Below are 23,326 nucleotides of genomic sequence, written 5' to 3' on the forward strand. Positions count from 1 at the left end.
CTGTAAGAGTGAAACATTAAAAAAATAGCTCTGAGCAAGTCAAGAGCAGTTCAGACAAGCCTTAGACCTAAGGCTTTGAAAAATCAATTCAAAATCTGTGGTGTTTGCAGCAATACTATATTTACTGAGTTACAGTATTGCAGTAGAAGCAGCATGATCCAATTTGGAATTTCAAGACTACTAAAAGAGTAGAAAATTCCTGATCTAAATGAATATATGACTTGATTGTTTTGATGCAACCAGATAATCATCCTGGACATATAAAAAGAAATGTCCACTGAAAAATCTTATAATCACTCTTTTTTGAACAGTGCTCAAATGTTCAATCCTCTGAAAACAGGATGCTTGTGCTTTGTGCATTGAATTTATATGGGGTGACTATCTTGTTATCTTTCCATGTGTCTCAGCAACGGGTAAATTAAAATAAATGTTAGTCACTATGTCAGACTATTCTGACATGTTATTAATCCTATAATCCAACCCTATACTTCCACATCTCACCTTCACCCTTCAGAATCCATGATGAAAATGCCTCGTCTTGTAAGGCAAAATTCCTTGCATTCTTATCTATATTATTCTGCAGAGGCTGGTATCAGAGTTCTCCCCTTATAAATTTTCTGTTAAAATGCAAACACCACAGAATATAACTGAGGAATTCTTCCTAAGCAGATCACACTTGTTCTGAAACTCGTAGCTAGGTGAAGTCCTTGTTTCAAAAGTACCCATTTTTTCAATTTATTTTGAAAACATTGTTTCACTGTACACTTATAACCACCTAGGATAATTTATTTCTGTCCATAGCAATTTCTGTTACAAGAGAAAGACATCTTCATAAAAATGAACACTATAATGAGCAGTAAGTACTGCAATATTATGTCAGAGTCAGTTCTTAAGACACAATCCAGTGTCCAATGCGTCACAATGACTGTTATTAACTGGTTCTATTTGTGCCATTTTTATTTACACTCTGTGGTGGTTTCTCCTTAGGGATGAAAGTTACACATTTTGTGATGGGGGTAACCATGGCTATAACAATGAATTTAAAAGTATGGAGGTAAGATGATTTCTATTCAAGTCTTGCACTTTATTAAATACAAAATCATGGTTTGCTAGGTAAACCACCAGAATACAGAATATATGATAGTTTTTGCAGTGTGCTTTTTCTTCTATGTCAACAAGATATGTAAACTGTTAACACACATTCTACGTCCACATATTTGTGTTGCCTTCCATCCGTATGTACAAGAGCTGCTTCATTGGGGTCCTGTAGTAAAACCTCTCTGGGCTTACCTTAGCTGCTGGGAGCCAGGTAGACTACAGCAAATCAAGTACACCATGTTTAGCTACGGGACACTGAATTCTTTTGTTATTTCATTTTTCTACCAAGACAATGACTGAGAAATCTCCATAGGCTCTGGATGTTCACCTAAGCATCTGAAAGCCTGTATACTTAAATAAGCCAAATCTCATTGTCTGTGCTTATCTTACAAGAGTTAATCATATCATCAGAACAAAAAAGTTAGTGTAGTTTCATCTAATTTTTATTTCTGTTTACAATGAAAATATTTTGAGGTTTTGAGCTTTTGATTTTTCATGTACTTTCTGTGATGTGAACCTTTAAATATTATCAAGCATGCCACTACATGTCCCATATTCTGTGTCCAAGAATCAAATTCTTCCAGATCTTCACAACTTTTTTAAAACCAAATGTCAGTATACTGATCAGAATGACGCTGAATGTTTGTATGGAAAGAAAAGGTAAATTCTGGTTACCCTGGAAACATTAATCATAGAAAACCTTATGCTGGTGGCACAATGACCAATGCAATTTTTTTCTTTATAAAGGAGCGTATGTCATCTTTCTAAAATAACTTAAAAATTCGTTTTCTATTATGGAATCATAATATTGCTTTAGAACAGGTCATTGCCCATTTTAGTCATGTTTCCTGTGTCTTATGGCAGAGAGCTTAGGAGGGTTATAAAGTAGTAGAAATTACTGTGAGATTGTATGTAGTGTCAATGTTTTGCTACAATGCTTGCAAACTCCAGCAAGGGTCATCCAGCACTACGTTGTACCATTGGTGATACAGGTGTAAGTTTTTGCTGAGCTTGGAATGGGTCTCCACAGTTCCCTGCTGACTGCTTTAGCCATGGCTATAGACTCTTGAGTGACCCAAAGACTTAAGAATGCAATGGGTTTTAAAAAAAAGCCCCCCAAACCCAAACAAGAGTCATTATATAGTTCAAAGTATCTTGCTAAATGAATTTATGTTTTGCAGTTTTCTTCAAATTATATGCAATGGCCAAAATTTGCCTTCTTTACGAGAACAATCCTGTATTTTTAACTTTTATGACTGCAGAAAGACTATTTTGTTTCATTGTTCCAGTTTCCATAAAATGCAACTGAATTATTTTTGAATTTTGATTCCTTTAGATGACCTTTTTTTTTTTTAATAATAATCTAGGCTATATTCTTAGCACATGGCCCAAGCTTTAAAGAGAAAACAGAAGTTGATGCTTTTGAAAACATTGAGGTTTACAATCTTATGTGTGGTGAGTAGAAACAATCCAGTACTTGAGATAATAAACTGTTTTCAAATACCAGTGTTATAAGTGCTAAAAGAAGAGTAACTAAAAATTCAGTGAATTCATTCAGAAATTAGATTTTTCCCACAAAACACTAAAGAAATGCTCTTATGCCTTCTGTACAGTGCTAAAATGTTAACTGCCAAAAGTTGTTCTGCTTTGAAGGTTTCTTCTGTTTGCAGAAGAATTCCATTAAAGAATCAGAGAGAACAATACCTACCATGTGGGCTTGCTGTTGAAATGATGCCTGCGGAATTGTGGGATAAGAATCTTGTAGCTTGTAACATATGAGGGATCGTTGCAGTCCTGGCAATGAGCAGTTATGAAGTATGTGCCTCAGGAAATATGGATTAAAGCTTCACAGAAAAATGCAATAGCTAGGACGCTTCGCAGTATAACGCAGTTGCAATCACATTTGTACTCCACATTAAATCATCTAACCTTGTGAATGTTATGGAAATGTATAAAACTATACCAACGGTACTCAAGTCTATAATTACCAAATTTTGATGCAGTGGAAGATAGCAAAGAACCCCCCTACCTAGAAAATTGCAGGTTGATGGGAGTAGTTACCATCATAGTTTAGATAATGGAAAGAGCTATGTCTTCTACATTTAGAATGCATAGGAGGTGTGTAGAATTGCAAAGTGAGTGACTTTTGAAAATGCCATTTTAGTCTTCAAATATGTTTACAAATTTCAAATGTCCCAACAGATTTGCTGCGTATAACACCAGCACCAAACAATGGAACACATGGCAGCTTGAATCACCTCTTAAGAAAACCTTTTTACAGTCCTTCACATCCAAAAGAAGAGTCGCCTCCTTCTTCATGTCAAGTTTCCAGTTTGATTCCTGAAGATGCACTGGGATGCACATGCATGCATGTAAATAGGGAGTTCTGGTATCATTTTCAAGTGTGTTCTGCTTTCTTTGTTTTTTTCTAAACTGTGGATTAATTCTGAATGATTCTCTTATACTTTACAGATGCCAGAAGAAAAACTAAATGAGAGGTTAAATCTCACTACAGAAGAAAGTAAGTAACAAGTATATCAGTACTTTTAAATCTACACTTGGTTTATATTTTATGTAGTTGGTATCAGTGGGGATTTTTGCAATGTTAATTACAGTTGGAAGTGAAGTAGGAAAGCCAAGTCAGAAGCATACCTTTTTTCCTTTTTCCTTTGTGTTTCTTTAAAGAATGCCAATGGATACTGTTATAGCAACATATATATATATGAGAATAGGATCTGAATTCCATTAAAATCTTGGAAAAAATTATACAGGTTCCAGTGGTCTTTGGAGAAAATCTGAGTACCTCCAGCCTATACGCTGTAACTCGTTTCCTACATTGTATCCATAACTTTGTCTTTCTCTAATCAAAAATTCCCATAGATATTTCTGTGTGCTTTTTTGTGGTTTCTGGAAATTTTAGGAAACATTGTAATGCTTCCTAGCCAAATAAGATGTCATTTTCACTGCACTCCAAGATAAGTTCAAAATATATATATATTGGTATGAGATTTCAACAAGAATTTAAAAATCTGATACATTGGCTTTTGTACATTAAACATAATAAGAAAACTATTTTCTACATTTTTTATTCCACTCATAAACTAAAAGCTTAAAGAAACATATATCCATGTTTGCTGGTGTTTTTTATTTCTATTTATTAAAATTTTAATTTAAATTCTTTTCTCAAACCTTTGTGCCATCCAATATGTTAGAGAAGAATAAATCAATAATTATTGTTTAAATTTTAGTAAAGAAGGCAAGCTCACATCATTTGCCATATGGGAGACCCAAAGTTCTTCAGAAGAAAAATGAATACTGCCTTCTTTCCCATCATCAGTATGTGAGTGGATACAGCTATGATATCTGGATGCCACTGTGGACTGCATACACTGTGAATAAGCCTGTAGGTTATCATATATCTGTACTATTCTTAAATATATGATATAATGGTTTGAAAATGTGGTGCGTTCATCAGGAATCCTGGTTAAGTACTGATGGCCTAAGGCCCTTACGTCTGAAAATGAAAAGTGTCTTTGATATCATTTAAATTTCAGCTACCTTAAAATATAGTTTTAAAAAAGTAGGAATGGCCATTTTTTAGGTATAGAAGAACAGAGCTGCTGATAAGCTGGTTCCCTTCAGCCTGTTCTGTAAAAGGGATATGCTGTCAACACAGTGCTCCAACTTGCCCATCAGTTCCTGAGGAAAAGCAGGCTGTGATTTCCAAAATCAGAAGCTTTTAAGCTTTCCTAAAAGTATCGTGATCTTTTTCCTATTTGGAAAAAAATTCGGAAAAAATTTCCTATTTCTTTTTCCAAACTCTTCAAGACAGTTTGTACTAATGCATATTTCTGTATGTTCTGCTTATTTGCTCTCTGTTACATGATATCATTTCTGAAAAATGTAATTATAGTTGAATGAACCTCTCGGGGTTCAAGGATATGTGGCTCCAGAATAAATGGTTTGAGTTTTCAGGGTCAGTAAACTTGTGGACATTCATGGGCTTATTTTCCCCCATAATTTGACCCTTTTTCTAAGTTGTCTTGAGGAAATAACTTCTACATTGATTTTCCCGTCTGAAGAGGTCTGTTACTGATGTCTATGAGATTTCTTATTTTATCAGCACAAATATGGGGAAATAACAGACCATAAAAAAGTTAAAGCTATTGTTTAATATCACAGCTTAATCATTTAGTTTAAAATACTAGTTTCTTCCGTGACCCTGATCCATTAAGCTTGCCTTACTGATTTGGACACTATAAAGGACAAATTGCTCAAATGAATTGGATATCAGATTTGTACTTGGATATACATTTGCTTAACAATGACGTGTGATGTGCTCAGGTGGCAAAGAAAGACTTTTGTATTATATATTTCATTCCATGTTATGTATATGTTTTCCATTAATATACAACCTGATCATAATATGGGCATCTGAAAGAATTTTGACAAAAGAAAGTAAAAAATTTAAATCCAGGAGTACAAAGAAGCACAAGAAGAACATTCTAGTTCTTTATTTCTACTTGGTTTTAACCAATCAAAATAAACAATCTACTGAAAATCAATTTAGATGTTTATTCTGTTTATAAAGGTATAAAACAAATAAATATGTTCAATTCTTACAAAAAATAAAATAAATTATATGAAATTTACATGTACAGGATGAAAAAGGAAATGCAGTTAAACACGGAAAAGCATATTCAGATTATTTAGTTAATGCTATTGCAAAATTCTGAAAAAAAGGTTGTAGAAAAAGGTATAGGAACAAAAGTTAAGGTTATAGAAACAACTAAACACATCAGAATCACTTTTGGCCATATCTTATCTAGTGCACATGTTAACATGTCTCAGTGAACTTAGTGAAACTAGCCAGTAAAATGTACCAAATTTACTACGAATTTCTTTAGCTATAACTCTTCAGTAGCACAGATTCTTATGGAGACAGCATCCTCAGATGCTAAGATGAGATAATAGTGTCATTTTTGTATACTAGCTGCTTTCCAGGAGGATGTGACATCAAGTTTGTGTTTCCAGAAATATGAGTCAAATGTCATCTGTTTTTGCCTAAGGTATAACCTTATTTTGCTACTACAATTTTACATGCTGCATAAGGATTTCCCTGAATTACCTAAANGGACATTTACATAGCACGAGAGTACATGTTCAGGCTTGCAGCTGAAACCCTAGACCACAGTCTATGTTATGTATACTTGGCTTGCTTTGTTATTTATTGAATGGTGAAGTAACAGAATATGGCAGAAACAAACTGCCAGGGAACTTTGTCTTGTAAAGTGTAACCTTACCAACTAGATGCCAGTGATATTAGTAGGAACAGATAGACTAAACACTACTAGTGAATGTCTTTCAGCCTTGGGTGTACCTTTACCTCAGTATTTGTGGACTTGGTATACATATTATATATACCATATTTTTGAACAGTTCCAAAAAAGGGCCACTTTTCCTTCCATTGCTTTCTGGGCCAAAAATGACATCTGCAGGTTATCTGAGAAGCTATTTGTGAATAATGGGCTCTGTGATTACATTCATGTCACTAAGATGTTTGTGATAATTTTGAATGATGGGTGGTTTTTTGAAACAGTGAAGCTCATGACTGGACTCTTTGCTCTTGCACAGTGCAAAAGCTCCCCTCAGCACTTCAAGCCCTATCTGACGCCTGACTTGCCAAAACGATTCCACTATGCTAACAACATTCGTATTGATAAAGTTCATCTTTTGGTGGATCGACAGTGGCTGGCTGTGAGGTAACATAATTTGTGTGACTGTTACCCTATTTTTTTCATCCCATTCTCATCCTTTTTATTTCCTTCACAGACACCTCATTTCCTTTAGGCTTGTTACATTTCCATGTTTGTTAAATTTAAAATCTGTACTATGTGTAAAAAGGATACATGCCTCATACATAAAGCCAAGAATGTGTTATTAGTGTGATTCAAACTTCAATAGTCTAATACAAGAATCATTATTATTTCAGATTAAATTTTTACAAAAAAAAAAATAAGTAAAAAGAAAGTAAAGAAATGAATATTACCTCACAGCAAAATTCTCAAAAATCACAGAGTCACAGATATGCTGGGTTGGAAATAATGCAATTAAAATTGTTATATAAAGCATTCTAGTATCTAGCCCTTTTCTTGACATTGCAGTCACCCCTCCGCTGCCCTTCTGGGTTCTAAGGTTGATAGCTTCAGTCTGGTGCATGTGTGGATATGGCCAATGACAGTATTATGAGTCCTTCACCAGAAGGAATGTGTCCGAGTTTTTTCCTCAGTCTGTGATCCGAATAGGTTCTTCCCATATGTGTGCTAACACTATAGTTTGCTCATTCTTCGCTGATCTGCAAGTAAACATTACTTCTCAGTTCACTAGATATGGTGCATTCCACAAGTGTCAGATGTACTTGTATTATCGTGCAAAGATAGGTTGATAAGGTAACAAGTTAGACATAACCACCTGGTCATTACCAAAAAATGCTGTAAGAGTGAAACATTAAAAAAATAGCTCTGAGCAAGTCAAGAGCAGTTCAGACAAGCCTTAGACCTAAGGCTTTGAAAAATCAATTCAAAATCTGTGGTGTTTGCAGCAATACTATATTTACTGAGTTACAGTATTGCAGTAGAAGCAGCATGATCCAATTTGGAATTTCAAGACTACTAAAAGAGTAGAAAATTCCTGATCTAAATGAATATATGACTTGATTGTTTTGATGCAACCAGATAATCATCCTGGACATATAAAAAGAAATGTCCACTGAAAAATCTTATAATCACTCTTTTTTGAACAGTGCTCAAATGTTCAATCCTCTGAAAACAGGATGCTTGTGCTTTGTGCATTGAATTTATATGGGGTGACTATCTTGTTATCTTTCCATGTGTCTCAGCAACGGGTAAATTAAAATAAATGTTAGTCACTATGTCAGACTATTCTGACATGTTATTAATCCTATAATCCAACCCTATACTTCCACATCTCACCTTCACCCTTCAGAATCCATGATGAAAATGCCTCGTCTTGTAAGGCAAAATTCCTTGCATTCTTATCTATATTATTCTGCAGAGGCTGGTATCAGAGTTCTCCCCTTATAAATTTTCTGTTAAAATGCAAACACCACAGAATATAACTGAGGAATTCTTCCTAAGCAGATCACACTTGTTCTGAAACTCGTAGCTAGGTGAAGTCCTTGTTTCAAAAGTACCCATTTTTTCAATTTATTTTGAAAACATTGTTTCACTGTACACTTATAACCACCTAGGATAATTTATTTCTGTCCATAGCAATTTCTGTTACAAGAGAAAGACATCTTCATAAAAATGAACACTATAATGAGCAGTAAGTACTGCAATATTATGTCAGAGTCAGTTCTTAAGACACAATCCAGTGTCCAATGCGTCACAATGACTGTTATTAACTGGTTCTATTTGTGCCATTTTTATTTACACTCTGTGGTGGTTTCTCCTTAGGGATGAAAGTTACACATTTTGTGATGGGGGTAACCATGGCTATAACAATGAATTTAAAAGTATGGAGGTAAGATGATTTCTATTCAAGTCTTGCACTTTATTAAATACAAAATCATGGTTTGCTAGGTAAACCACCAGAATACAGAATATATGATAGTTTTTGCAGTGTGCTTTTTCTTCTATGTCAACAAGATATGTAAACTGTTAACACACATTCTACGTCCACATATTTGTGTTGCCTTCCATCCGTATGTACAAGAGCTGCTTCATTGGGGTCCTGTAGTAAAACCTCTCTGGGCTTACCTTAGCTGCTGGGAGCCAGGTAGACTACAGCAAATCAAGTACACCATGTTTAGCTACGGGACACTGAATTCTTTTGTTATTTCATTTTTCTACCAAGACAATGACTGAGAAATCTCCATAGGCTCTGGATGTTCACCTAAGCATCTGAAAGCCTGTATACTTAAATAAGCCAAATCTCATTGTCTGTGCTTATCTTACAAGAGTTAATCATATCATCAGAACAAAAAAGTTAGTGTAGTTTCATCTAATTTTTATTTCTGTTTACAATGAAAATATTTTGAGGTTTTGAGCTTTTGATTTTTCATGTACTTTCTGTGATGTGAACCTTTAAATATTATCAAGCATGCCACTACATGTCCCATATTCTGTGTCCAAGAATCAAATTCTTCCAGATCTTCACAACTTTTTTAAAACCAAATGTCAGTATACTGATCAGAATGACGCTGAATGTTTGTATGGAAAGAAAAGGTAAATTCTGGTTACCCTGGAAACATTAATCATAGAAAACCTTATGCTGGTGGCACAATGACCAATGCAATTTTTTTCTTTATAAAGGAGCGTATGTCATCTTTCTAAAATAACTTAAAAATTCGTTTTCTATTATGGAATCATAATATTGCTTTAGAACAGGTCATTGCCCATTTTAGTCATGTTTCCTGTGTCTTATGGCAGAGAGCTTAGGAGGGTTATAAAGTAGTAGAAATTACTGTGAGATTGTATGTAGTGTCAATGTTTTGCTACAATGCTTGCAAACTCCAGCAAGGGTCATCCAGCACTACGTTGTACCATTGGTGATACAGGTGTAAGTTTTTGCTGAGCTTGGAATGGGTCTCCACAGTTCCCTGCTGACTGCTTTAGCCATGGCTATAGACTCTTGAGTGACCCAAAGACTTAAGAATGCAATGGGTTTTAAAAAAAAGCCCCCCAAACCCAAACAAGAGTCATTATATAGTTCAAAGTATCTTGCTAAATGAATTTATGTTTTGCAGTTTTCTTCAAATTATATGCAATGGCCAAAATTTGCCTTCTTTACGAGAACAATCCTGTATTTTTAACTTTTATGACTGCAGAAAGACTATTTTGTTTCATTGTTCCAGTTTCCATAAAATGCAACTGAATTATTTTTGAATTTTGATTCCTTTAGATGACCTTTTTTTTTTTTAATAATAATCTAGGCTATATTCTTAGCACATGGCCCAAGCTTTAAAGAGAAAACAGAAGTTGATGCTTTTGAAAACATTGAGGTTTACAATCTTATGTGTGGTGAGTAGAAACAATCCAGTACTTGAGATAATAAACTGTTTTCAAATACCAGTGTTATAAGTGCTAAAAGAAGAGTAACTAAAAATTCAGTGAATTCATTCAGAAATTAGATTTTTCCCACAAAACACTAAAGAAATGCTCTTATGCCTTCTGTACAGTGCTAAAATGTTAACTGCCAAAAGTTGTTCTGCTTTGAAGGTTTCTTCTGTTTGCAGAAGAATTCCATTAAAGAATCAGAGAGAACAATACCTACCATGTGGGCTTGCTGTTGAAATGATGCCTGCGGAATTGTGGGATAAGAATCTTGTAGCTTGTAACATATGAGGGATCGTTGCAGTCCTGGCAATGAGCAGTTATGAAGTATGTGCCTCAGGAAATATGGATTAAAGCTTCACAGAAAAATGCAATAGCTAGGACGCTTCGCAGTATAACGCAGTTGCAATCACATTTGTACTCCACATTAAATCATCTAACCTTGTGAATGTTATGGAAATGTATAAAACTATACCAACGGTACTCAAGTCTATAATTACCAAATTTTGATGCAGTGGAAGATAGCAAAGAACCCCCCTACCTAGAAAATTGCAGGTTGATGGGAGTAGTTACCATCATAGTTTAGATAATGGAAAGAGCTATGTCTTCTACATTTAGAATGCATAGGAGGTGTGTAGAATTGCAAAGTGAGTGACTTTTGAAAATGCCATTTTAGTCTTCAAATATGTTTACAAATTTCAAATGTCCCAACAGATTTGCTGCGTATAACACCAGCACCAAACAATGGAACACATGGCAGCTTGAATCACCTCTTAAGAAAACCTTTTTACAGTCCTTCACATCCAAAAGAAGAGTCGCCTCCTTCTTCATGTCAAGTTTCCAGTTTGATTCCTGAAGATGCACTGGGATGCACATGCATGCATGTAAATAGGGAGTTCTGGTATCATTTTCAAGTGTGTTCTGCTTTCTTTGTTTTTTTCTAAACTGTGGATTAATTCTGAATGATTCTCTTATACTTTACAGATGCCAGAAGAAAAACTAAATGAGAGGTTAAATCTCACTACAGAAGAAAGTAAGTAACAAGTATATCAGTACTTTTAAATCTACACTTGGTTTATATTTTATGTAGTTGGTATCAGTGGGGATTTTTGCAATGTTAATTACAGTTGGAAGTGAAGTAGGAAAGCCAAGTCAGAAGCATACCTTTTTTCCTTTTTCCTTTGTGTTTCTTTAAAGAATGCCAATGGATACTGTTATAGCAACATATATATATATGAGAATAGGATCTGAATTCCATTAAAATCTTGGAAAAAATTATACAGGTTCCAGTGGTCTTTGGAGAAAATCTGAGTACCTCCAGCCTATACGTTGTAACTCGTTTCCTACATTGTATCCATAACTTTGTCTTTCTCTAATCAAAAATTCCCATAGATATTTCTGTGTGCTTTTTTGTGGTTTCTGGAAATTTTAGGAAACATTGTAATGCTTCCTAGCCAAATAAGATGTCATTTTCACTGCACTGCAAGATAAGTTCAAAATATATATATATTGGTATGAGATTTCAACAAGAATTTAAAAATCTGATACATTGGCTTTTGTACATTAAACATAATAAGAAAACTATTTTCTACATTTTTTATTCCACTCATAAACTAAAAGCTTAAAGAAACATATATCCATGTTTGCTGGTGTTTTTTATTTCTATTTATTAAAATTTTAATTTAAATTCTTTTCTCAAACCTTTGTGCCATCCAATATGTTAGAGAAGAATAAATCAATAATTATTGTTTAAATTTTAGTAAAGAAGGCAAGCTCACATCATTTGCCATATGGGAGACCCAAAGTTCTTCAGAAGAAAAATGAATACTGCCTTCTTTCCCATCATCAGTATGTGAGTGGATACAGCTATGATATCTGGATGCCACTGTGGACTGCATACACTGTGAATAAGCCTGTAGGTTATCATATATCTGTACTATTCTTAAATATATGATATAATGATTTGAAAATGTGGTGCGTTCATCAGGAATCCTGGTTAAGTACTGATGGCCTAAGGCCCTTACGTCTGAAAATGAAAAGTGTCTTTGATATCATTTAAATTTCAGCTACCTTAAAATATAGTTTTAAAAAAGTAGGAATGGCCATTTTTTAGGTATAGAAGAACAGAGCTGCTGATAAGCTGGTTCCCTTCAGCCTGTTCTGTAAAAGGGATATGCTGTCAACACAGTGCTCCAACTTGCCCATCAGTTCCTGAGGAAAAGCAGGCTGTGATTTCCAAAATCAGAAGCTTTTAAGCTTTCCTAAAAGTATCGTGATCTTTTTCCTATTTGGAAAAAAATTCGGAAAAAATTTCCTATTTCTTTTTCCAAACTCTTCAAGACAGTTTGTACTAATGCATATTTCTGTATGTTCTGCTTATTTGCTCTCTGTTACATGATATCATTTCTGAAAAATGTAATTATAGTTGAATGAACCTCTCGGGGTTCAAGGATATGTGGCTCCAGAATAAATGGTTTGAGTTTTCAGGGTCAGTAAACTTGTGGACATTCATGGGCTTATTTTCCCCCATAATTTGACCCTTTTTCTAAGTTGTCTTGAGGAAATAACTTCTACATTGATTTTCCCGTCTGAAGAGGTCTGTTACTGATGTCTATGAGATTTCTTATTTTATCAGCACAAATATGGGGAAATAACAGACCATAAAAAAGTTAAAGCTATTGTTTAATATCACAGCTTAATCATTTAGTTTAAAATACTAGTTTCTTCCGTGACCCTGATCCATTAAGCTTGCCTTACTGATTTGGACACTATAAAGGACAAATTGCTCAAATGAATTGGATATCAGATTTGTACTTGGATATACATTTGCTTAACAATGACGTGTGATGTGCTCAGGTGGCAAAGAAAGACTTTTGTATTATATATTTCATTCCATGTTATGTATATGTTTTCCATTAATATACAACCTGATCATAATATGGGCATCTGAAAGAATTTTGACAAAAGAAAGTAAAAAATTTAAATCCAGGAGTACAAAGAAGCACAAGAAGAACATTCTAGTTCTTTATTTCTACTTGGTTTTAACCAATCAAAATAAACAATCTACTGAAAATCAATTTAGATGTTTATTCTGTTTATAAAGGTATAAAACAAATAAATATGTTCAATTCTTACAAAAAATAAAATAAATTATATGAAATTTACATGTACAGGATGAAAAAGGAAATGCAGTTAAACACGGAAAAGCATATTCAGATTATTTAGTTAATGCTATTGCAAAATTCTGAAAAAAAGGTTGTAGAAAAAGGTATAGGAACAAAAGTTAAGGTTATAGAAACAACTAAACACATCAGAATCACTTTTGGCCATATCTTATCTAGTACACATGTTAACATGTCTCAGTGAATTCAGTGAAACTAGCCAGTAAAATGTACCAAATTTACTACGAATTTCTTTAGCTATAACTCTTCAGTAGCACAGATTCTTATGGAGACAGCATCCTCAGATGCTAAGATGAGATAATAGTGTCATTTTTGTATACTAGCTGCTTTCCAGGAGGATGTGACATCAAGTTTGTGTTTCCAGAAAAATGAGTCAAATGTCATCTGTTTTTGCCTAAGGTATAACCTTATTTTGCTACTACAATTTTACATGCTGCATAAGGATTTCCCTGAATTACCTAAAAACAGAAGTAGAGGAAAAACACTATCCAGAAAACATTAGTATCCCTTACTTGCAGTGACCTGATTCACTATGAAAATAGGAGAAGATTCAATGAAGTCCATTCTAGAAAATTAAAACCATACAAAGCATTGGCTTAGCCACAGCCGTGGGTGTAATACCTTTTTATTTTTTTCCTTTTCACAGGAAAACACATCTTCTCTTCCTCCCACTGTTTCAGACTGTCTGCGGGCTGATGTTAGAATCCCGGCTGCTCAGAGCCAAAATTGTTCCAACTACCCAGAAGGGCTGACCCGCAGTTTCCTCTATCCTCCCAGTGAGCATGGTTCTTTTTATAGCTAGACCTTAGAAAGTCTTAATCAGCTGGATGTGGGTTTATGTTTAAACATATACCCAAACACCAAAAAAACCTTCTTTTGGATCAGCATGTTGGGCAGAAAAAGGTTTCCAGTATTTGCAGACTGACTAAAAGCAGGACAACTGCTACTTGTATCCAAATATTTTCAGTTTAGAACATTTAAGTTTTTCTTTAAAAAATGGAACAACTTGAACGTGATGAAAACTGGTTGGAAAGATGTAAAGGGTTTCCTCTCCATAAATATTAATTTCCTATTGTCAAAGTTGATAATTATTATTTATTGAACAGATTGTACAAACAAATAAGGTGATATGTTTGCAGTAGGATCATATGCTCATGCTCAAATATAAAATGTAATTGAATTACATATACCTGCAATTCTTAGTGATATATTGTCTTTGTATAGTATTCCATTCATTTATACTTTGGTCTTTTTATATAGACTTCAATTCATCTGCTGTTGAACAGTATGATGCCTTACTTACCAGCAATATTGTTCCCATGTATAGAGCTTTCAGAGGTAGGTTGCAAGATTTTTATTAATTATGATTAATTTTCTGTAACTCTGGATTTGATAAAGCTATCACAAGGACTTAAAAACATATATGCATGGCCTGCTGTATATCCAGATGTTGTGAAAATACATTTAAAACTTTTTAAAAGAACATGTTTGCAACTTTGAAACACACTTACACGAGTTATTTTTTTTTCTGTGTATAGTCCTGTCTGATCTCTGCTTAGGTGTACCTGTTCAGTTTTGAATTTTCTCTTCATCTACCAACATGAAATAATAGCTAGGAAACTCTCATAAAAATATCCCCTTGGGAAAATGCCCAACGTGAATGAAAATGGCACTTTTTCCTTTTGCAAAATCTCAAGAGAAGACAGAACACAATTTGTAAACAGTGTCCTGATAATGTGCCTGTTTCATCAAGCAGAAACTCAAACCAGATAAAATTAATCTTGGAATATTTTTTCTATAATAGATCTTTCAATTATACAAATGTAATAAGCTACATTAACTTTTCTAATCAAGCCTGACTCACATTTGTTTGTAATCACTGATAAGAAATTTTCTACAACTACATGTCATCCTGTTTTACTCTTAAGCCTAGGCTCATTTTCTTAGAAAAGAGATAAAAAGAGGAATTGTGTAAGGCAAAAGCTGGAGAAAAAGCAGTGATGTAACTAGCTTTCTAATGCATTCAGACCTCATTTAGATTATGAAAAATTTTTCCAAGTAAAACTACGAGAAATTCTCTAGACCATGAAGAAGAGGAAAATCAGTAGGATATGCTCTCAACCCTCAAAACACATTTGTTCTTTTTTGCCATGCTAGTTATAAATATTTGATTAGCCTCACTAGTTTATATCTTACAAACTGTGTTTTCTCTGATGACATCTGTGAAATAGGCCAAATTTGTCTAGTGATATTAGATGTGAGTTCTGTAGAGTTAAACTGACTCTCAGGTGGTGAATATTTCCTCACAAAACCATTATCTCAGTTCCTACCAATTGTAATATACTAACAAATAGAGCAGAAATGAACGATCTCTCAGCTCTAGAATTGTAGCTCAATTTCAGATTGAATGCATTATATCTCCAGTTGTGCAATTTACCTTGCAGAACTATAATAGCATTTACTGTGCCTCTTTCAATGGTGAGTGAGAATATGTCCCTTCTGATGAAATTCAAGTTTTGTGTGACAAAGAGTTGATTTTACAGGCAGTTGACTTCAGAATTTTTTATCATTAATCTATGGCAAAAAGAGAAATATTTTTTTTGTGGTGAAATGACTTCAAATTTATATTAATTATGCTTTTATTTTCTTTTAATGACAGACATATGGGACTATTTCCATAATGTGCTTCTTCAGCAGTATGCTAGAGAAAGGAATGGTGTAAATGTTATCAGTGGACCAGTATTTGATAACAATAATGATGGCCATTTTGATAGTCTTGATGAAATTAAGCAGTAAGTACACAAAAAAGCCAGAAGTCAAATTCTGTATTATTTCCACTGTATTTCCACCTAAGCAAGTTATTATTTAAAAGGAAAAATAAACAAATATCATGGAGATATTATTTATATATAATATATATGGAATATTCTCTTTATAATCCTACATCCACTATTACTCATAAAACAGCAAATACTCTTGCAAACAGATACACTACTGTAGAAGTTGAAGCTCCAGTAAAGAGTAAAAAGCTTTGCAGGTACATATGTATCTCTCTACACAGGCACAGATACAGACCAGTAATTAGTTTCCCAAGTTTTATACCTTAGATTTTGGGCCTCTGCGACAGAAATATAAGGAGAATATATGGCATCTAATTATGCAGAAGAGATGCTTAACCATAATTTTCTCACTTTCATGTTGTGCTTGCTCATGTATTTGTTGTTATTTCCTTTGTATCTAACTGGTGTGTTTTATCAAAGATCAGATTTCTGTGTTTGCCTTCACTGAATTGTGTAACTGGGAATGCAAAATGTAGTATTCATGAGAGGTACTTTTGCATAGCTATGACTTACACAGGTCACTTCAACATCTGACATGTTCGAGGTACACATAAAAGATAAAGACTGTTTATTTATGTTAGTGATTAAGGACAAAGGGAAGGAAAAACAGAATTAGAACTACAACTTAAATTAAGGAAAATGTCTTGTGACAGTAAGAGCATTTATGGAGTAGAAAGGTGCTGACAAATCTGCACAGCTGAATCTGTCACTGGAGATGTTTTATTCAAGGCTAGACTTCATACCACATCTGTTAAAAATGGTTTGAGAACAGGAAAATAAGCTCTGCTACGCAGTAGGAGCGTGGAATGGAGGAGAAACTACAACTTCCTTCCAAGCAGAATGCTGTAATACCCAGCTGACCGCATAATGTTGCCTACATTTTGGAATAAGCATGTTTTATTCAGCATGGTTAGTCAGTCATACAAAGCAGCATAATGATTTCAGGGATGGTGTTTTGTTGAATACTGAAGATATGCAGAAAGCTTGGGAAGCGTTCAGCTCCTCATCAGTTTATACACAAAAGTGACCACGTTCACAGAATAGTCAGAAAAGGGTGGCAAAGACATTTTCAATTGGTTATCATAAGCTGGTTTCTATAGCACATAGCCACAACTCATAATTCTGGCATTTCTTGGCATTTCTGGCAAGGAACCTGAAGTTAATTTTCTCATCACTCTTCTCCAATTCACATAGTTGAAATTCTTAGTGTAATGAAGGGCAAATATGATGTTCTATCCCGCCTCTTCCAGATGTAGATATCTCTGGTTTTGTAAAAATTAGTATTGACCTGTAAGCAGTCCTATTGGTTTCAGTGGGACTGCTTGTAGCAGAAGGAATAATCCATGCTGTTCATGAAATAGATAGTGAAGCTGCCTATCCCATCAGGTATTTTTTTTCAACTATAAAAGAAATTTAGTCATGTAGTATTGAAAGATCTATGCTGAGAAAAAGTCTATACATTGTTAATGGCATCAGTGGTTTTAATACTTGATAGTGCAATGAATGTCTTAATTGATATTTATTTTGTAGGTATGTAAACAATACAGAAATCCCTGTCCCAACCCACTACTTTGTGGTTCTGACTAGCTGCAAGAACAAGTCCTATACTCCACTGAACTGTTTAGGGTCCTTGGATGCTTCATCTTTTATCATTCCTCACCGACCTGACAACACTGAAAGCTGTGCTGTAAGTATAGTTCTATGCTCCTGTGTGCCAATGAGCTTTGTGAACTGATTCCCATTGGAATCCAGTCATCAGGAGAATCTTTTTAATTAATTCATTCCAAATGGGTTGAGAGTGAGTTGAGAGTCAAAAAACAGTGACTGGAAGAGCAAGAAGCTCCAGTAGAGGTAGCCTGAAACTAATCAGCTGATAGGAAGCAAAGAAGAAGAAAGGAAGGTGTGACAAGGTTTGACTTGGAAACACTGTCACCTAGAACAGCCAAGAATAGCAGTACAGGCAACAGGGTAATGAGGTAGCTTTATGGAAGATTATAGCATAAACTTACTCCAGAGGTGTTAAAGGACTTCAATGTAGCTAGAAGAATTCCTTCAATCATTTGTTCCATCTCTATGAGAAATTGGACAGCAGGCATTTAGATGGATGGTTCTGCAGTTGAAATTCATACTTGGATTAAATAAAATCTATGTTTAGCACTAACAGTGTAAATCCCATGTTTTGTAGCAAACAAAACAAGTTATCTGAGTCTAATATGTATTGTTGTGCCAGCTGAGTATCTATTCTGCAAACTCTGGATTACAGAAGGTTCCTTAACTCAGTGTGTGTATTACAGAGTCACCAGACACAAAAATAGAGCTGCATGGACTTGAACTGGCTCTTAAAGCCAGTTTTTAGTTTATTTATAACTTTGAACTCATAACTCAACACAGGTGCAAGTTTGTGCTACTTGGAAACAACTTCCGTGTCTCCTCATTTGTGGTGTGTGTAATCCTTTTGGTAGTTAAGAGTTGACTAACTGTACAAAATAACTAATTAGAATTAATTAGTTAGCCTTTATACTTTGGAAATTAACTGTTATTTCTAAAGTTTAGCAAAACTCCCCAAAATTGTTGCACTTCATATTCATTGCATCTTGCAGTAACATAAATTTTGTGAGCCATTTGTGTTAGGAGCAGATATTATTAATGGAAAAAAAACCCCTTTGTAGTAAAAGAGCTGAACAGTAACATTTTTGATTGATTAGTGATTACATTTCCATTGTTTTCCCCGTCTAGCTAGCAACTATTATTGCTGTACAACAATCAAGACTGAGCTGTTGTAAGGACTTTGTTCGGGTTGTCAGGTGCCTGTTGTTGGACTAGCCTGAGCACTGCAGCTGATTTATACTGTAACTAAAACCATCCCTACTTGTGTGTTTAAAACATGACTCATATGTACTTAGTAGTTAAAGGTATACTTGCCATTTCAGCACAATTTGCTTCTTTGTGGTTTTGAAAATGGGGAGGTGGGAAGAGGAGGCATCCATTTGATTCTGTTTAAATGAGATACCTAAAAGCAAGGCTGTAAAGATGCCTAGGAAAACCCAAAAGAAGTTTTACCAACTGGAGGCCTTTAGCCTGTCAAACTAGTTCAAACACTGGTAATTGCCTAGCATCACCACCAAACAACAGAGTGCCTTTTTTGTGTTTAACGTTGTTCTTGTTTGTTTTGACAGGAAAATAAGACACTTTCCGAATGGGTCGAAGAAAGAGTTCAGGCTCATTCTGCACGTGTTCGGGATGTGGAGTTGCTAACTGGGCTTGACTTTTACCAGGAAAGAAATGAACCCATCTCTGAGATCTTAAAGCTAAAGACATTTTTGCCAATATTTGAGACTGAAAATGACTGAGTACCTGTGAAAAAAGTGTCAGCACATAGAAGAAAGAAAATTTAAGTGACTTCACTTTTTTCCTTGCTAAAGTATGTGGGAAACATGACTCCAGCTCTCCTATAGGAAAACACACTTAGAGGAGATAATTTCTTTTTTTAAATTTGTGTTTTTTGGTCAAGGGTTTTGTGCCGATAGAAATTGAATAAAAAATATGAATAAAAATTACCTAAAGTGAATTGAATCATCATTGTTGAGCCAGGCTTTCAAAATACAGATTATATTTTTATTATATAAAAATTAATATACAACATTATATAAAATACACAATATAAAATATTAATATAGATATTTTATTAGTCGTGGGGAAAAATCCAGACCTGCAAAAGGAACGTATTTTATAATAGAGAGATACCAGAATTGTAGACTGTATAGAAAATATTTCTATAATGGAATTGGAAAATGAAACAGTTTGAAAGGAGCATGTGTGGTTTTTCCCTTGTGTTTATCACAGAGATTATGGTTATCTAATACTAGGATTCCCTTAAATATTCTGAAGTTCTCTTTCTCACCTATTAATTCATATGAAAACATATTCAGAGTCACAAAAAGTTTGCATGTTGTGGAAATGTCTTCTGTGATCATCCTCTGTGTTTTCCACTTGGGTTAATTCATTATGCTGGTAATGTGAAGTTGGAGTAAATGAGCTATACTCTGTACCCTTCAGAAATCTTAAAGCATTCTGAACATGAAGAGGTAAAAGAAATGCTCTAGCCAGAAGAATTTTGTCTGGATGTTTACCTGTATTTTCAGTAATTTCCAAATGCCTGGTGACAAACTGTTTGTGTCTATTTTTAAGTAGTTAAACCTGAGATTAGAGCACAAAATTACAAGTAACATCCAAAAACAAACAAAAAAAATCAGTACTCCTTTCTGTAGAGACTGTACACAGAGACTCTAACTCACACTGTGCTGTACACAGATTATTACTGAGGGCAGGTAAGTAGGACAAGACAGTGGAAACTCCCAGACTCTGCTATTATACAAATGTCACCCATTAATAGTGTTGAGCTGATTTACTCCATTGAAAATGCTGCTAAATATAGGTATGAATAACAGCAGATAATTGATTACTTGTCTTATTTGTAGGTACAGTGGGGGCATTTTAAAGAACCATGTCAAAGAGTGTTTCAATCTGTACCTAACTGTGTACTGAAGAGGTATATCTGTTTAAAAAGGGAAACTTTAAAGTCTGCACAAAAAATCCAAACCCGCTCCGGGACATTTTTTCCCCCCAGGTCTTGATCATTGTACGCCCACACATTCCAAACATAGTTTAGCAATATTGATCTTAAATCATGATGTGGGATCAAAGATTTTTATCTTTGGTTAAGCCACTACACTGTCTCCTTGAACATGGAATTGTATTTCACCACCCTATAACACTACAGCATCTAAGTCTGCCCATCTAAATCAGAGACTTATGCTAAACTGCCCCAATTAAGACTACAACTGATTTTTCACTGCATAGTAAATCATACCTAACTCTAATCAATAAATTTACACAACACATACTTACTTAGGCATGTACATTAACTAGTCTAAATCATAAAATGAATTTCAGAGATAAGAAGAAAGAGTTTCTCAAGAGTATAATATTTGGTACGTCTACATTAGCAATTTGAACTAGCTTGAATGATGTGATGTTCTTGTGACTTGATATATTTAAATTTTAATTAACCCCTACATTACCAACCATGGCAGCAATACAAGCTTCAGGACAATACTTCAATTATGAAAGCAAACTTCTGGTGAGAGAAGCCTTTGTGAACAGTTACACTCATTTTTGAATTATATATATCTCTGGGTACCTGCATGACAAAATAATATCTTTGAGTTTTGTGCAGACTTCTGAATATTAATTTCATCTGTGTTCTCCCACATGACAGGTACTGGATTTAGCAGCAAAATTGATTCTTTGTTCTCCTTCACAATATTCTTTCAATATTCTTACATATCAAAATGCCTAGCCTCTCCCCAAAAGAACCCCATCCTGCTGATAAAAGTTGAGCCGCTATGTGTAAAGGTCCCTGCCTATCAGGCTGATAAAAACTGTACTTATTTCCAGTATTTGTGTAGCATCTAACACAAGAGGCTCTTGATCACATATTTGGGTTTTACACAAACTTTTGTGGTAATGGTGTCTGAAACTGCAGTTATTCTAAGAAAGCAAATATGAAAGTGATTTTGCTGTAGTCATGTTTATTTCCCCCTATTCATTCAGCTGTCATAATATCTAGCATTCAAAAGTGAAGTGGGTCATTTACAGGTAAAAGTATAGACATTTCACAGTAATATCCCACTGAAATTTTTCTATGAGGAACCTTTATTCTTCCCTTGGCATTGCTGGCTGGGTACTTTCTTCATGTTGCAGAGTCTCCAAGTGGCATTTCCCTATTCAGTATCATACAGCTTCTGTCATGCCTCATAACATAAACTCTCATAAAAACTGCTTTGGGCCTCCTTAAACCTCATGAATTTTTTGTTACTTAGACAAACAATCCTGGAAAATTTTCTTTCTCTCATCATTACTAAGTTCAACTAGGGTGTCGAGTCATTGACTGCTTTAGAACACATCTCAATTTCTGACTAATTTGGTGGAAAACTGTGGGCTAAGTTTTCTTATTTTTCCTTCTCTAGTTGCATGAGCCAGTCCCTGTGCTGGAGATTGGGAGAACTACTAGTGAAGTTGATAGAATGTTGATTAGGGGACAGACTTAGATCTGTGTACAACCCTTGCATCACATAATTAAAGCTGCTTATGGGAGGAGCTCCTCTCCCAAACCCTGGAGATTTGTGCAAGGGAAATTCACTAGTGTTTGGGCTTTGGCAACCTTATCTAAAATTTTTAACAAGTTCATAGCCTTGAACAGTTTGTTTATATGTGAACATAAATGTATCCATTTATAGAAATAAAAAAAATCTTTCCCGTTCATAAGAAAACACCCAATACTGTGTACATACAGTTACATTACCGGTAGAGATATAGCCTGAAGCTTATGCAGTTCTCTAAGACATTTATATGGAACTTTTCCTTTTTTGAAATAGAGTAACTTCTGCAATTTGCATGCAGATAGAAATGAACGGCTGCCTCAAACAGATTTCATGTTTGAGGAAAAGCTATAAACATGCAAAAGCTACAAAAGATTCTGAGAATCTAAAAAAAATATTTTATTCAAATAACAATGACCTAAAACATTTCACTCATTTGTATTTCAAGATTTTCAACCAGTGGTCCTAGGTTGCATTTCAAAAGCAGAGAATACTTATGCATTACCAAATATATGGAAGTTCTGGTATGTAGAGGAGGGTAGGAGGGGAATAACTTTCTCTCTTGCATTTCAAAGGCAGTAAAAGTGTACGTGACATTGTAAGAAGTTACCTGGGACATGTTCCTTACTATAGGAGACCAGAACAAAAGAACAGTGATTGAACGTATAAGGTAGATCATTTTTTAAAATCTGAAACGCTAAGAAATTCAAAAGTTAAAATAAAGAAACAACAAATAGACAATAACACATAATAACCCCCCATATTTGATTTAAAAACATACTCTTCCTTTGATAATCACTCTGCTTTATCCTGAAAACTAAGAAATAATGCTGCTTCTGAAAGTCTCAAACTTCTGTTTCCTACGGGATGTGGGTATAGCATCCCCAAAATGGCAGTTTTGAAACTCCTGAAGCTGAAGTAGAATAGATGTAAATTAAATCTGCTACCTGTAAAAGTAGATGTTGATG

General features: G+C 34.5%; 1 protein-coding gene across 2 annotated transcripts in view; it reads left to right on the forward strand.

Annotated features, from left to right (window-relative positions):
• Positions 1 to 19,726, forward strand: part of ENPP3 (ectonucleotide pyrophosphatase/phosphodiesterase 3) — a 43,980-nt gene extending 24,254 nt beyond the window's left edge. Inside the window, exons 16-26 of one of the 2 annotated variants that reach the window (XM_017830454.1) lie at positions 988 to 1,054; positions 2,466 to 2,553; positions 3,301 to 3,470; positions 4,927 to 4,929; positions 11,160 to 11,208; positions 11,936 to 12,090; positions 14,004 to 14,133; positions 14,618 to 14,695; positions 16,017 to 16,149; positions 17,728 to 17,884; positions 19,374 to 19,726. In XM_017830454.1, coding sequence (XP_017685943.1) covers positions 988 to 1,054; positions 2,466 to 2,553; positions 3,301 to 3,470; positions 4,927 to 4,929; positions 11,160 to 11,208; positions 11,936 to 12,090; positions 14,004 to 14,133; positions 14,618 to 14,695; positions 16,017 to 16,149; positions 17,728 to 17,884; positions 19,374 to 19,547 — 1,204 coding nt within the window. In that variant the 3' untranslated portion in view covers positions 19,548 to 19,726. Of the gene's footprint in view, positions 1 to 987; positions 1,055 to 2,465; positions 2,554 to 3,300; positions 3,471 to 3,596; positions 3,620 to 4,926; positions 4,930 to 11,159; positions 11,209 to 11,935; positions 12,091 to 14,003; positions 14,134 to 14,617; positions 14,696 to 16,016; positions 16,150 to 17,727; positions 17,885 to 19,373 lie in introns of both variants that reach the window. The other variant, XM_017830445.1, reaches the window with a different exon arrangement.
• The last annotated feature ends 3,600 nt before the right edge of the window (positions 19,727 to 23,326 follow it).

The sequence above is a fragment of the Lepidothrix coronata genome, unplaced genomic scaffold (genome assembly GCF_001604755.1).
Source record: "Lepidothrix coronata isolate B3197 unplaced genomic scaffold, Lepidothrix_coronata-1.0 Scaffold5, whole genome shotgun sequence".
In the NCBI taxonomy this organism is placed as follows: domain Eukaryota; kingdom Metazoa; phylum Chordata; class Aves; order Passeriformes; family Pipridae; genus Lepidothrix; species Lepidothrix coronata.